At 38.3% G+C, this 13,189-nt stretch overlaps 1 protein-coding gene across 1 annotated transcript; it reads right to left on the bottom strand.

Moving 5' to 3' along the window:
* Window positions 1-320: 320 nt before the first annotated feature.
* LOC115515036 (olfactory receptor 2B6-like) lies at window positions 321-1,250 on the bottom strand. The gene has a single exon (XM_030317142.1). The coding sequence runs from the start codon at window positions 1,248-1,250 to the stop codon at window positions 321-323; it is 930 nt and encodes a 309-aa protein (XP_030173002.1).
* Between the last annotated feature and the right edge of the window lie 11,939 nt (window positions 1,251-13,189).

Below are 13,189 nucleotides of genomic sequence, written 5' to 3'. Positions count from 1 at the left end.
TGGAATTTTATGATCATTCGTTTGAACGAATGAGTTTATATTTTTGTTTATATTATTACATATTTTATTACTTAATACAGTCAGTATTTTGGTATGTACCAACCAGAGTGGAACTATTTTTAATGCATTTTCACAAACCATGCACTTAATGGTGCATATAGCCAAGTATCATTGTTGCCTAACATCGTTATATTGAGTTATCAGAAACATGACGTGTTCTGCAAGAAGATCTCACATGAGATTTGGGGAAATAGGAGACAAGAATGAGCTACTAGAGAAAACCCTATAAACCTTCTGTAACTGTTAAATAATTTCAGCTGTCACTTGGATGCAAAAATGCCCCTGACTAGGTTGTCTAATGCCCCCTTTACATCCTTATTCCTCAAGGTGTAGATAAAAGGGTTCAGCGCAGGGGTCACTACTCCATAGAAGAGTGCCATGAATTTGGGCTGGTCTCTTGAGATGGAGGAGGGGGGCTGAAGGTACATGCTAATGCCTGGACCATAAAACAAGAAAACTACAATGAGATGGGAAGAACATGTTCCAAAGGCCTTTTTCCTTCCCTCAGAAGACTTAATTTTAAATACAGCATGTCCAATGCAAGCATAGGAAGCAAGAATTAAGCCTAGCGGGACAGCTAACATAAAAATACACACCACAGAGAGTGTGAGCTCATTAGCAGCCTTTTCTCCACAGGCAGCCTTTATCAGAACAGGAATCTCACACAGCAAGTGGTCCAATTTATTGAGTCCACACAGTGGTAACTGCAAGGTAGCAGTGGCCTCTGAGACAGCATACGTGATTCCAGTCAACCACACAGTGGATGCCAGCAGGATACAGATGCGTGGGTTCATGATGAGGGTGTAGTGTAGAGGCTTGCAGATAGCCAGGTAGCGATCAAAAGACATAATAGCCAGAAGCAGACATTCTGTGCCCCCCATTATGTGGAAGAAATAAAGCTGAGCTGCACATCCCACATAGCTGATCGTCTTCTTGGTGCTTCCCAGGTTAAACAGCATCTGAGGGACGATGCTTGTGGTGTAGCACATGTCCAGGAAGGAGAGGTTGGTGAGGAAGAAATACATGGGGCTGTGCAGACGGGCATCTAACCTGGACACCAGAATGATGGCCGTGTTTCCTACCATGGCCATGGGGTATGTTATAAGAAGAATAGCAAATAGAGGAAGCTCCAGCCAAGGACGATCTGCAAAGCCTAGTAGAACAAACTCTTTAGGATGGCTGTTATTCATTGTGCCGCCATCTTCACCTTATTTTACCTACAGCAGAGAAGTGGCAGAAAAAGTTTGGAAGCGTTACGAGAACTGCATCCGCCATCCACTCACAGAAGATGGGTCACAGTCACTTGTGGGGGAAACAATAAACAGGATCTGGCACCAGTGACTTACTTTCCCTCACTACAGAATAGAGGTGATGTCTTTAGACAAGTAACCTGACCATTCTGAAACTGAATGTAGAACAAGGATGACGATAACTATCCCCTTGTGTTACAGGGAGAGTTAAAAGCAAAGTGGGAACATCTTGTATTTGGGAAACTCCAAATCAGGTTTTTCAAACTTGGCTTGCTTGCATAAAAATCATCGGAGGGGGTCGTTAAAATGTAGTTCATTGGTTTCTGTCACTGAGTGTCTGATAGGGTGGATGTGGCATGGACCTAGAAGACACCAATGCAAGGGATTACTGAAATGTTATGAGCGGTGAAGGTCTTGAGGTCACTGATGCACAAGAAGGAGAAGAAATGCCAGAGCACTAATACTCACCATGACAGTCTTGTTCACACTCAACCAGTGTTGAATAGTTATATCATCCCTATGGGGAGTAGGAAGGTAGGTTTTAAACAAGTCTATCTTAGTATTTTGGAAATAAGTAATAAGAAATGTCAGCTTCCTGAAGTATGCACTGAGAGAGATGAGCTATGACATCTGTTTCCCATGCTAAAGAATTAATTTTCAGATGTATATTTTCTTGCATAAGTACTTCATTCAAACTGAGCACTTGTTTTTTAAATTAAATTTTAGTTTATTTATCTAGTAGTTATTTTCTTTATCAAGTGGGCTTATCATTCTGTTTTTATACTAATCTGGATGGTTATTAGTGATCCACTTGATTGCATATAGCTACCAATACAACCCTTAACTGAGAGAACTGGTTTCAAGAGAAAAGTCTATATTCCAATTCAGTCAGGACCAGAGGCTTGCACATATCCACAAATTATGTTATATATTACTTTCCTTTTTAAGATAAGAGGCACATTGTAACAGCAAAATTAAGTGGCTGAATAAAGCAGTATTTTGGAAAGATTAACTAGGTAACGAATTTATTTAAGTATACTATTCTTTAGTTGTTAACTGTTCCACGGTATCTAGAATCTTCTGTAGGATAAGATAGATCATGATTATGGTTATGAGGTATTCCACTGACAAATTCTAGGTTACCTCACCAGTGAGTTAGTGGTTTAAGGGTAACATCACCATCTATGGTTACAAAGTACAGTTTTCATATTCTGTATTTCATTAAATCCTCCAAGCCATCCTGTGAGGTGTCACACAAAACTCACAGTTTGAGAGTTTGTTTGGAGGTGCTAGCAGGGAGCACAGAGACTCATATACCCTTGACAGAAGAATGGTCCTCCTCTATGGGGGGAAGGCCATCCTTTTTGACCAAGCACACAGATCCAGGAGGCATGCACATGGAGTGGCATGGGAGGTAGGGGGACACCTGTCTACCCAGCAAGATCAGCCGTATCAACCCTGGCGATAGATGGGGTGACAGATGTTGCAGCCAGGACTCCCTGCACGTGTTGTGAGGAGCATGGAGTGTTGTATAGAAGTGATGAATCACTATAATGCACACATGTAACAAATATTACACCCTGTGTTAGCTATACTGGAATTTAAATAAAAACTTAAAAAACAAATCATGGCTAAGATGTGAATGTTGTCCTTTGATTACAAACTATCCCTAGGTCAGAAGTGCACAGATAACAAAATAATTCAAACTAATCCTTAGTAAGACCTGTTTATTGAAAACTTCAGTAAGCATTTTGCATCCATGAAATCATTTAGTACTCCTTCCCATACCTTATGAGAAAGGAAATTTTAGTATCCAGATTTTAGAATGGTGTTAATCATTCATTTAGGATACCATTAATCATTCAATGAAAGATTGTTGCGAATAACTAGGGAGGTTCTAAAGATCAAAAATCAACCAATTCCTTAAATGATGTAGTGTGATAATGAAACTATGATTTTAGAGATTCAAGATTCCAAAGAAAGCATTGGTAGTCTAGAGATGTTTCCTGAAAGGTGTTTCTCCTACACCTTATTTGACCTTGACATTTTTCAAGATGTGGCATGAGTGCATTGTGTTAGGAACACATGTTGGCCAAAGTTGTTTTTCAGGTGAAAATCCTATGTTTTAGATGGGATATGACATAAAAGCATGGTATGAATTAATTTTGTTGTTAAAATAAATATTTTAAAATTGTGATCCACCCACATTCTTAAATAATTGCACATTAAGATCCTTATGGTGTTCTCATGGCCCACCTTTTAGATGTTTCTGTCATGGAATACTGTTCAATTTTTTAAGGAGTAATTTCAGGCTTGAGCCTCCGTGAATTCTACCATAGTTAATTCTATCTAACCTTAAGGAATCAAGTATGCTTACAACAATTTTATTAAATTCATATTATTTGGAATTTTGTTCACTTTACTCATCACAGAGGCTAGTTTTGTTTGTGATGGTGACCAGCCTACGGCCTCCTTTATTTCTTTAGATAATTCCCTAGGGATACCTCGTCAGTGTCCTAATCACTGAAATTCACTCTTGTTTGAACTTTTCAATTTTACTTTGATTTATAATCTTCTCCATGTCATTCTCATGGTAGTTAATTATTGTTAGTTCTTGGATCCATGACTTTTGGATCTTCTAATTTCCATTGATTTTTAACCACTGTTTTACTGCATAGAGGTCTATTTATCCATGGATGCTTAAAGTCACATTAAGAAAGTGCCAGACTTCATTCCTTTTGACATCTCCTTTGCATATTCAATCACATTTTCATCCATTTTTGTTTTATTCATACATCATCTTCATCACACATTGTTGGTGTGAGACCCTGAGAAGGACTGATTACCAAGAGAAATCTACTTGCATTCTAGAGCCACGAAATGAGGTATTTCCAAAGTCTAGAAAACGTTTCCTGAATGAAATGCTTTCTCTTTACTTATGTATATTAGGTACTGTGATGTACATACATTTCCATCATCCCTAAGAATGGGCAATTTAAAACAAGGTTTGTTTTTTTTTTTTACTCACCTTATTTTGGTAAATATCACTTGATAAAAAGGAATTTTGGAAGGATACATGAATCTCAAACTTTCAGAGAAGGACAGAGAAACAGATGAATATATAAGAATTGGCTTCAGGGGCGCCTGGGTGGCGCAGTCGGTTAAGCGTCCGACTTCAGCCAGGTCACGATCTCGCGGTCCGTGAGTTCGAGCCCCGCGTCGGGCTCTGGGCTGATGGCTCAGAGCCTGGAGCCTGCTTCCGATTCTGTGTCTCCCTCTCTCTCTGCCCCTCCCCCGTTCATGCTCTGTCTCTCTCTGTCCCAAAAATAAATAAACGTTAAAAAAAAAAAAAAAATTAAAAAAAAATTAAAAAAAAGAATTGGCTTCAGAAATGTTTGTTTTTCATTTGCAACAATGCTGCTGAAGAGAAAACACTTGGGTTAGGAAGACAGTAGTACGTAATATAGAGAATGCATTCTGGGTGTGCTATTTATAGTATGTGCTCCAGACTCTTGGGCATTGTTTTCAAACAGGCCATTTGTGTTTATCCTTAATGAGCTAACAGAGACAGTTCCTTGGGAGGGGTCGCCATGGAAATGCTTCTTATTATGGTTAATTACTTACTGAACTGAGGGTGGTAGCAAGTCCTGTCTGTTATTAGGTTTGTTTTAAAATAAACTAATTTAATTTCCCAACATAAACACTAATTTTAAGTAGGATACAATTGGAATAAAGCAAGTTTGAAGAAATGATTCTGGGGGATTTAAATGTCAGTTTCTTTAGCATCTATGTTCATTTGTAGAATATCCTTCATAGATTTTTTTAATATACAAGAATTTGTCCACATTTTTATTTAAATTCCAGTTAGTTAACATATAGGGTAATGTTGGTTTCAGGTACGGAATGTTGTGATTCATCACTGACATACAATACCCAATGCTCATCACTTCAAGTGCCTTCTTTAATACCCATCACCTAATTCACCCATTCCCTCACTGACCTCCCTTCTAATAACCATCTATTTCTTCTCTATACCTAAGAATCTTGTTCTTAGGTTCTCTCTCTACCCCCATGTTCATTTGTTTTGTTTCTTATTTGAAAATATGACAAATCATATGGTATTTTTCTTTCTCTGACTGCCTTATTTAGCTTAGTGTAATACATTCTAGCTCTATCCACATCATTGCAAATGGCAAGATTTCATTCTTTTATTTTTTCAATTTTATTTTTTATTTTTTTTAAATTTACATCCAAATTAGTTAGTATATAGTGAAACAATGATTTCAGGAGTAGGTTCTTTAATGCCCCTTACCCATTTAGCCCATCCCCCTTCCCACAACCCCTCCAGTAACCCTCAGTTTGTTCTCCATATTTATGAGTCTCTTCCATTTTGTCCCCCTCCCTGTTTTTATATTATTTTTGTTTCCCTTCCCTTATGTTCCTCTGTTTTGTCTCTCAAAGTCCTCATATGAGTGAAGTCATATGATTTTTGTCTTTCTCTGACTAATTTCACTTAACATAATACCCTCCAGTTCCATACATCTAGTTGCAAATGGCAAGATTTCATTCTTTTTGATTGCCGAGTAATACCCCATTGCATATATATATACCACATTTTCTTTATCCATTCATCCATCAAGGGCCATTTGGGCTCTTTCCATACTTTGGCTATTGTTGATAGTGCTGCTATAAACATGGGGGTGCATGTGTCCCTTTGAAACAGCACACCTATATCCCGTGGATAAATGCCTAGTAGTGCAATTGCTGGCTCATAGGGTAGTTCTATTTTTAGTTTTTTGAGGAACCTCCATACTGTTTTCCAGAGTGGCTGAACCAGCTTGCATTGCACCAACAATGCAAAAGAGATACTTTTTCTCTGCGTTCTCCTCGCCAACATGTGTTGTTGCCTGAGTTGTTAATGTTAGCCCTTCTGACAGGTGTAAGGTGGTATCTCCTTGTGGTTTTGATTTGTATTTCCCTGATGATGAGTGGAGTTAAGCAGTTTTTTCATGTGGCATTTGGCCATCTGGATGTCTTCCTTGGAGAATTGTCTATTTATGTCTTTTGTTCATTTCTTCACTGGATTATTTGTTCTTTGGGTGTTGAGTTTGAGAAGTTCTTTATAGATTTTGGATACTAACCCTTTATCTGATGTGTCGTTTCCAAATATCTTCTCCCATTTTGTCGGTTGCCTCTTAGTTTTGCTGATTGTTTCCTTCACTGTGCAGAAGCTTTTTATTTTGATGAGGTCCCAGTAGTTCATTTTTCCTTTGGTTTCCCTTGCCTCCGGAGATGTGTTGAGTAAGAAGTTGCTGCAGGTAAGATCAAAGAGGTTTTTGCCTGCTTTCTCCTCGAGGATTTTGATGGCTTCCTGTCTTACATTTATGTCTTTCATACATTTTGAGTTCAATTTTGTGTATGGTGTAAGAAAGTGGTCCAGGTTCATTCTTCTGCATGTCGCAGTCCAGTTTTCCCAGCACCACTTGTGACGAGACTCTCTTTATTCCATTGGATATTCTTTCCTGATTTGTCAAAGATTAGTTGGCCATGCGTTTGTGGGTCCATTTCTGGGTTCTCTATTCTGTTCCATTGATCTGAATCTGAGTGTCTGTTCTTGTGCCAGTACCATACTGCCTTGATGAGTACAGCTTTGTAGTACAGCTTGAAGTCTGGGATGGTGATGACTCCTGCTTTGGTTTTCTTTCAAGATCGCTTTGACTATTTGGGGTCTTTTCTGGTTCCATAGAAATTTTAGGATTATTTGTTGTAGCTCTGTGAAGAATACCGTTGTTACTTTGATAGGGATTGCATTGAATATGTAGATTGCTTTGGGTAGTATTGACATTTTAACAATATTTGTTCTTCCTATCCAGGAGCATGGAATCTTTTTCCATTTTTTGTGTCTTCTTCAATTTCTTTCATAAGCTTTCTATAGTTTTAAGTGTATAGATTTTTCATCTCTTTGGTTAGATTTATTCCTAGGTATTTTATGGTTTTTTTATGCAACTGTAAATGGGATCGATTCCTTGATTTCTCTTTCTTTTGCTTCATTGTTGGTGTATAAGAATGCAACTGATTTCTGTGCATTGATTTTATATCCTACAACTTTGCTGAATTCATGAATCAATTCTAACAGTTTTTTTGGTGGAATCTTTTGGGTTTTCCATATAGAGTATCATGTCATCTGTGAAGAGTGAAAGTTTGACCTCTTCCTGGCCAATTTGGATGCCTTTTATTTCTTTGTGTTCTGATTGCAGAGGCTAAGACTTACAATACTATGTTGAATAACAATGGTGACAGTGTACATCCCTGTCTTGTTCCTGACCTTAGGGGAGAGCTCTCAGTTTTTCGCCATTTTGATGATATTAGCGTTGGGTCCTTCATATATAGCTTTTATGATCTTGAGGTATGTTCCTTCTATCCCTACTTTCTTGAGGGTTTTTATTAAGAAAGGATGCTGTATTTTGTCAAATTCTTTCTCTGCATCTATTGAGAGGATCGTATGGTTCTTGTCCTTTCTTTTATTGATGTGATGAATCACGTTAATTTTTTTTGCAGATATTGAACCAGCCCTGTATCCCAGGTATAAATCCCACTTGGTTGGGGTGAATAATTTGTTTCAATGTATTGTTGGAGCCGGTTAGCTAATATCTTGTTGAGGATTTTTGCATCCATGTTCATCAGGGAAATTGGTCTATAGTTCTCCTTTTTGTGGGGTCTCTGTCTGTTTTTGGAATCATGGTAATGCTGGCTTCATAGAAAGATTTTGGACGTTTTCCATCCATTTCTATTTTTTGGAACAGTTTCAAGAGAATAGGTGTTAACTCTTCCTTAAATGTTTGGTAGAATTCCTGTGGAAAGCCATCTGGCCCTGGACTCTTGCTTTTTTGGCAGATTTTTGATTATTAATTCGATTTCCCTCCTGGCTATGGGTTTGTTCAAATTTTCTATTTCTTCCTGTTTCAGTTTTGGTAGTGTATATGTTTCTAGGAATTTGTCCATTTCTTCCAGATTACCTATTTTATTGGCATATAATTGCTCATAATATTCTCTTATTATTTTAATTCTGTTGTGGTTGTTGTGATCTATCCTCTTTAATTCTTGATTTTATTTATTTGGGTCCTTTTTCTTCTTGGTCAAACTGGTTAGTGGTTTATCAATTTTGTTAATTCTTTCAAAGAACCAGCTTCTGGTTTCATTGATCTGTTCTACTTTTTTTTTTTTTTTTTGGTTTTGATACTATTAATTTCTGCTGTAATCTTTATTATTTCCTGTCTTCTGCTGATTTGGGTTTTATTTGCTGTTCTCTTTCCAGTTCTTTATGGCGTAAGGTTAGGTTGTGTATCTGAGATCTTTCTTCCTTCTTTAGGAAGGCCAGGATTGCTATATACTTTCCTCTTATGACCACCTTTGCTGCATCCCAGAGGTTTTGGGTTGTGATGTTATCATTTTCATTGGCTTCAATATACTTTTTTAATTTCCTCTAACTTCTTGGTTGGCCTATTCATTCTCTAGTAGGATCTTCTTCAGTCTCTAAGTATTTGTTACCTTTTCAAATTTTTTCTTGTGGTTGATTTTGCATTTGATAGTGTTGTGGTCTGAAAATATGTACAGTATGATCTTGATCCTTTTGTACTTACTTAGGGCTGATTTGTGTCCCAGTATATGGTCTATTCTGGAGAACATTCCATGTGCCCTAGAGAAGAATGTATATTCTATTCCTTTAGGATGAAATGTTCTGAATACAACTGTTAAGTCTATTTGGCCCAGTGTGTCATTCAAAGCCATTGTTTCCTTGTCGATTTTTTGATTAGATGATCTGTCTGTTGCTGTGAGTGGGGTGTTGAAGTCTCCTACGAATACGGTATTAGTATTAATGAGTTTCTTTATGTTTGTGATTAATTGATTTATATATTTGGCACATACATGTTTACAATTGTTAGTCTTCTTGGTGCATGGTCCACCTAAGTATGATATAAAGCCCTTCTTCATCTCTTGTTACAGTCTTTATTTTAAAGTCTAGATTGTCTGATATAAGTATGGCTACTCTGGCTTGCTTTTGTTGACCATTAGCACGATAGATGGTTCTCCATCTCCTGATTTTCAATGTGAAGGTGTCTTTAGGTCTAAAGTGGGTCTCTCGTAAACAGCGTATAGATGGATTTTGTGGTCTTATCCATTCTGTTACCCTATGTCTTTTGATTGGAGCATTGAGTCCATTGACGTTTATGGTGAATACTGAAATATATGAATTCATTGCCATTATAATGTTTGTAGAGTTGGAGTTTCTGGTGGTGTTCTCTGGTCCTTTCTAATCTTTTTTTGCTTTTGGTATGTATGTATGTATGTATTCATTCATCTTTTCTCCCCTCAGAGAGCCCCCCTTAAAATTTCTTGTATGGGTGATTTAGTGGTCACAAACTCCTTTAATATTTATTTGTCTGGGAAACTTTTTATCTCTCCTTCTATTTTGAATGGCAGCCTTGCTGGATAAAGAATTCGTGGCTTCATATTTTTCTGATTCAGCACATTGAATATATCCTGCCATTCCTTTTTGGCCTGCCAAGTTTCTGTGGATGGGTCTGCTGTGAACCTCATCTGTTTTCCCTTGTGGTTAAGGACTTTTTTCCCCTTGCTGCTTTCATGATTCTCTCCTTGCCTCAGTATTTGTGAATTTGACTATGATATCCCTTGTTAATGATTGGTTTTTGTTGAATCGAATTGGAGTCTTCTGTGCTTCCTGGATTTTGATTTCTGTGTTTTTCCCCAGGTTCAGAAAGTTTTCTGCTATAATTTGCTCACAAAACCCTTTTATCCCTATTTCTCTCTCTTCCTCTCTGGGACCTCTATGATTCTGATGTTGTTCTTTTTTAATGAGTCACTGATTTCTCTAATTCTTAAATCGTGCTCTTTTGCCTTAATCTTCCTCTTTTTTCTGTTTCATTATTCTCCATAAGTTTGTCCTCTATATCACTGATTCTCTCTTCTGCCTTGTCCATCCTTGCCACTGTGGCATCCATCTGTGATTGCAGCTCACTTATAGCATTTTTTATTTCATCCTGACTAGTTTTTACTTCTTTTATCTCTGCAGAAAGGGATTCTAATCTATTTTTGACTCCAGCTAGTATTCTCATTATCGTGATTCTAAATTCTGGTTTAGACATCTTGCTTGCAACTGTGTTGGTTAAGTTCTTGGCTGTAATTTCTTCCTGCTCTTTCTTTTGAGGTGAATTCCTTCCTTTTGTAATTTTGAAGGGAGAAAAGGAATTAATGAGGTAGTAAAAAGTAAAATTTAAAAAATTAAAATAAAAAATACCAAAATTATAAAATTAAACGCACACACACACAAAATTGAATAAATGATGCTAGATCCTAGGTGTGTTTTGGTCTGGGTGTTGAACGTGGCTTGATAGATTAGAGAAACAAGGGGAAAGAAGGGAAAACAAGGAAATCATTTGAAAATTTGAACAAATGAAAACACTGATGTAGACTAAAATGAAATTATGGAAGTAAACTACAACTTGAAAAAATTACACCAAAGTAAAAATTATAGTAGAAAAAGATTAAAGAAAAATATTTTTAATAAAAATTAAAAATAAGAATGACAATTTCTCTTTCTGTATTCAAGAAAAAGAAAAGAAACAAAAAAGAGAAAAAGGAAAAAGAAAAAAAGGAAATTGTTTGAAAATTTGAAAAAATGGATACACTGATGTAGACTAAAATAATATCATGGAAGTAAAATAAAATATGAAAAAATTATACACAATTTAAAAAATATAATAAAAAATTAAAGAAAAATATTTTTAATGAGTTGAAAATAAAAATGAATTTTTTCTCTTTCTGTATTCAAGAAAAAGAAATAAAAAAGAGAACAAAAAGAAAAAGAAAGACAGAAAGAAAATTGAATAGCTGGACCTGCTAATAGACTGAAATATGACTGAAATTACATCATTTTCCCTTAGAAGTCAGACTATGAAGTGCTTTATAGTCCATAAACTAAGCAGGCGGTGAGACTTCTGTTCTTGAAGTGTGAGGTTGGCCCAGGTGGGCACGGCTTAGTGTAATGGCCCCATTCTCCACTTGATGGCATTGTTAGCTCACTGGGGTAGATTGTTGTGGCGCTTGTAGGTGCATATGCACATGCATGGAAGTGGTGAAAATGGCATCACCCAGCCACCCAGTCTCTAGTATCGGAACTCTGTTCTTCCCAATCAGCAATTGCTCACCCATTCTTTGTTTTCAGATTTCATCCACTCCTCACTTTTACACTGTCCATGACCAAGCCCTAGGCAGTACCTCTCTCCCGAGTTTTGTCTCAGATGTGGCTGTTTTCCCTGGCCCCTTACTTCTGAGGGACTGCAGCTTTGACCCTTTTCACCCCTCTGAGGAGGGTCTCACTGAGCAATAGCCAAATGCCGGCCATACCCAGGAAAGTTCACGTGACTGTGCTGCTGCCAATGCCCAGAGACTGCGCCCAGGTGCCAGCCCACCCCAGAAAAAGTGTGAGATAGTGTAGCAGCAGCGTTTCTGGGATTATGGAAAATCACAACATGCATCTTGCACCAGGCTTCACCCCCAATGACCTTGTTCCAGCACAAGCAAATGTGGCTGTTCTCTGGGATCTGCTGGGCCCAGGTGGCCTCACAGCCTCTACCAAATGTCCTTCCAGCAGTGGAACCACTTCTCCCCATGTGGTCTGAGAACCTCCCGGACCCCACTCTCCTCCTGGGGATTCACCCTTCCCACCAGAGCACTGCCAGGTATTGAGCTGAGGAGTTCAGACTCTTCACTCTCCCTGTTTACAGTCTTAATGTAATTTATTTAAAAAAAATTTTTTTCAACGTTTATTTATTTTTGGGACAGAGAGAGACAGAGCATGAACGGGGGAGGGGCAGAGAGAGAGGGAGACACAGAATCGGAAACAGGCTCCAGGCTCTGAGCCATCAGCCCAGAGCCCGACATGGGGCTCGAACTCACGGACCGCGAGATCATGACCTGGCTGAAGTCAGATGCTTAACCGACTGTGCCACCCAGGCACCCCAACAGTCTTAATGGAATTTAAACCCTCTCCTTTCTCCTTTCTCCTTTTTTAGTTCAGTCCCTGCAGTTGTTTCCAATTTTCCATTTTCTCTCCATCTGCTTTTGGGGAGGGGTGCTTTTCCCATATTCTCCCCACCATCTCCTTCCTCTCTCTGCATGCAAAAGCACCTCCCTGCCCTCCTCGGCTTCTCTCTCTCCATGCTGCATAGCTGCTGAGTTCTGTGGTTCAGGTTTTTCAGATTGTTGTGTTAATCCTCTAATCAGTTTTCTAGGTGTGCAGGATGGTTTAGTGTTGGTCTGGCTGTATTTCATAGACATGAGACACAGAAAAAACTTCCATGCTGTTTTGCCTTCTTGGCTCCCTCTCTGATTCATTTATCTTTAGTGTATCTGAGTCTTTATATTTGAAGTGGGTTTTTATTAAAAAAAATTTTTTTTAACGCTTATTTATTTTTGAGACAGAGAGAGACAGAGCATGAACAGGGGAGGGTCAGAGAGAGAGAGAGACACAGAATCTGAAGCAGGCTCCAGGCTCTGAGCTGTCAGCACAGAGCCCGACGTGGGGCTTGAACTCACAGACCGTGAGATCATGACCTGAGCCGAAGTTGGCCGCCTAACCGAGTGAGCCACCCAGGCGCCCTCAAGTGGGTTTTTTAAAAAAAGTTTTTTAATTTTTTTACATTTATTTATTTTTGAGAGACAGAGAGAGACAGAGCACAAGTAGAGGAGGGGCAGAGAGAGAATGAGACACAGAATGTGAATCAGGCTCCAGGCTCTGAGTTTTCAGCACAGAGCCCGATGGGTGGCTTGAACTCACAAACAGCAAGATCATGACCTGA

The sequence above is a fragment of the Lynx canadensis genome, chromosome B2, assembly GCF_007474595.2.
Source record: "Lynx canadensis isolate LIC74 chromosome B2, mLynCan4.pri.v2, whole genome shotgun sequence".
Taxonomy (NCBI): Eukaryota; Metazoa; Chordata; class Mammalia; order Carnivora; family Felidae; genus Lynx; species Lynx canadensis.
The sequence above is the reverse complement of the archived record's forward strand: the minus strand, read 5'-3'. Positions and strand labels throughout refer to the sequence as shown.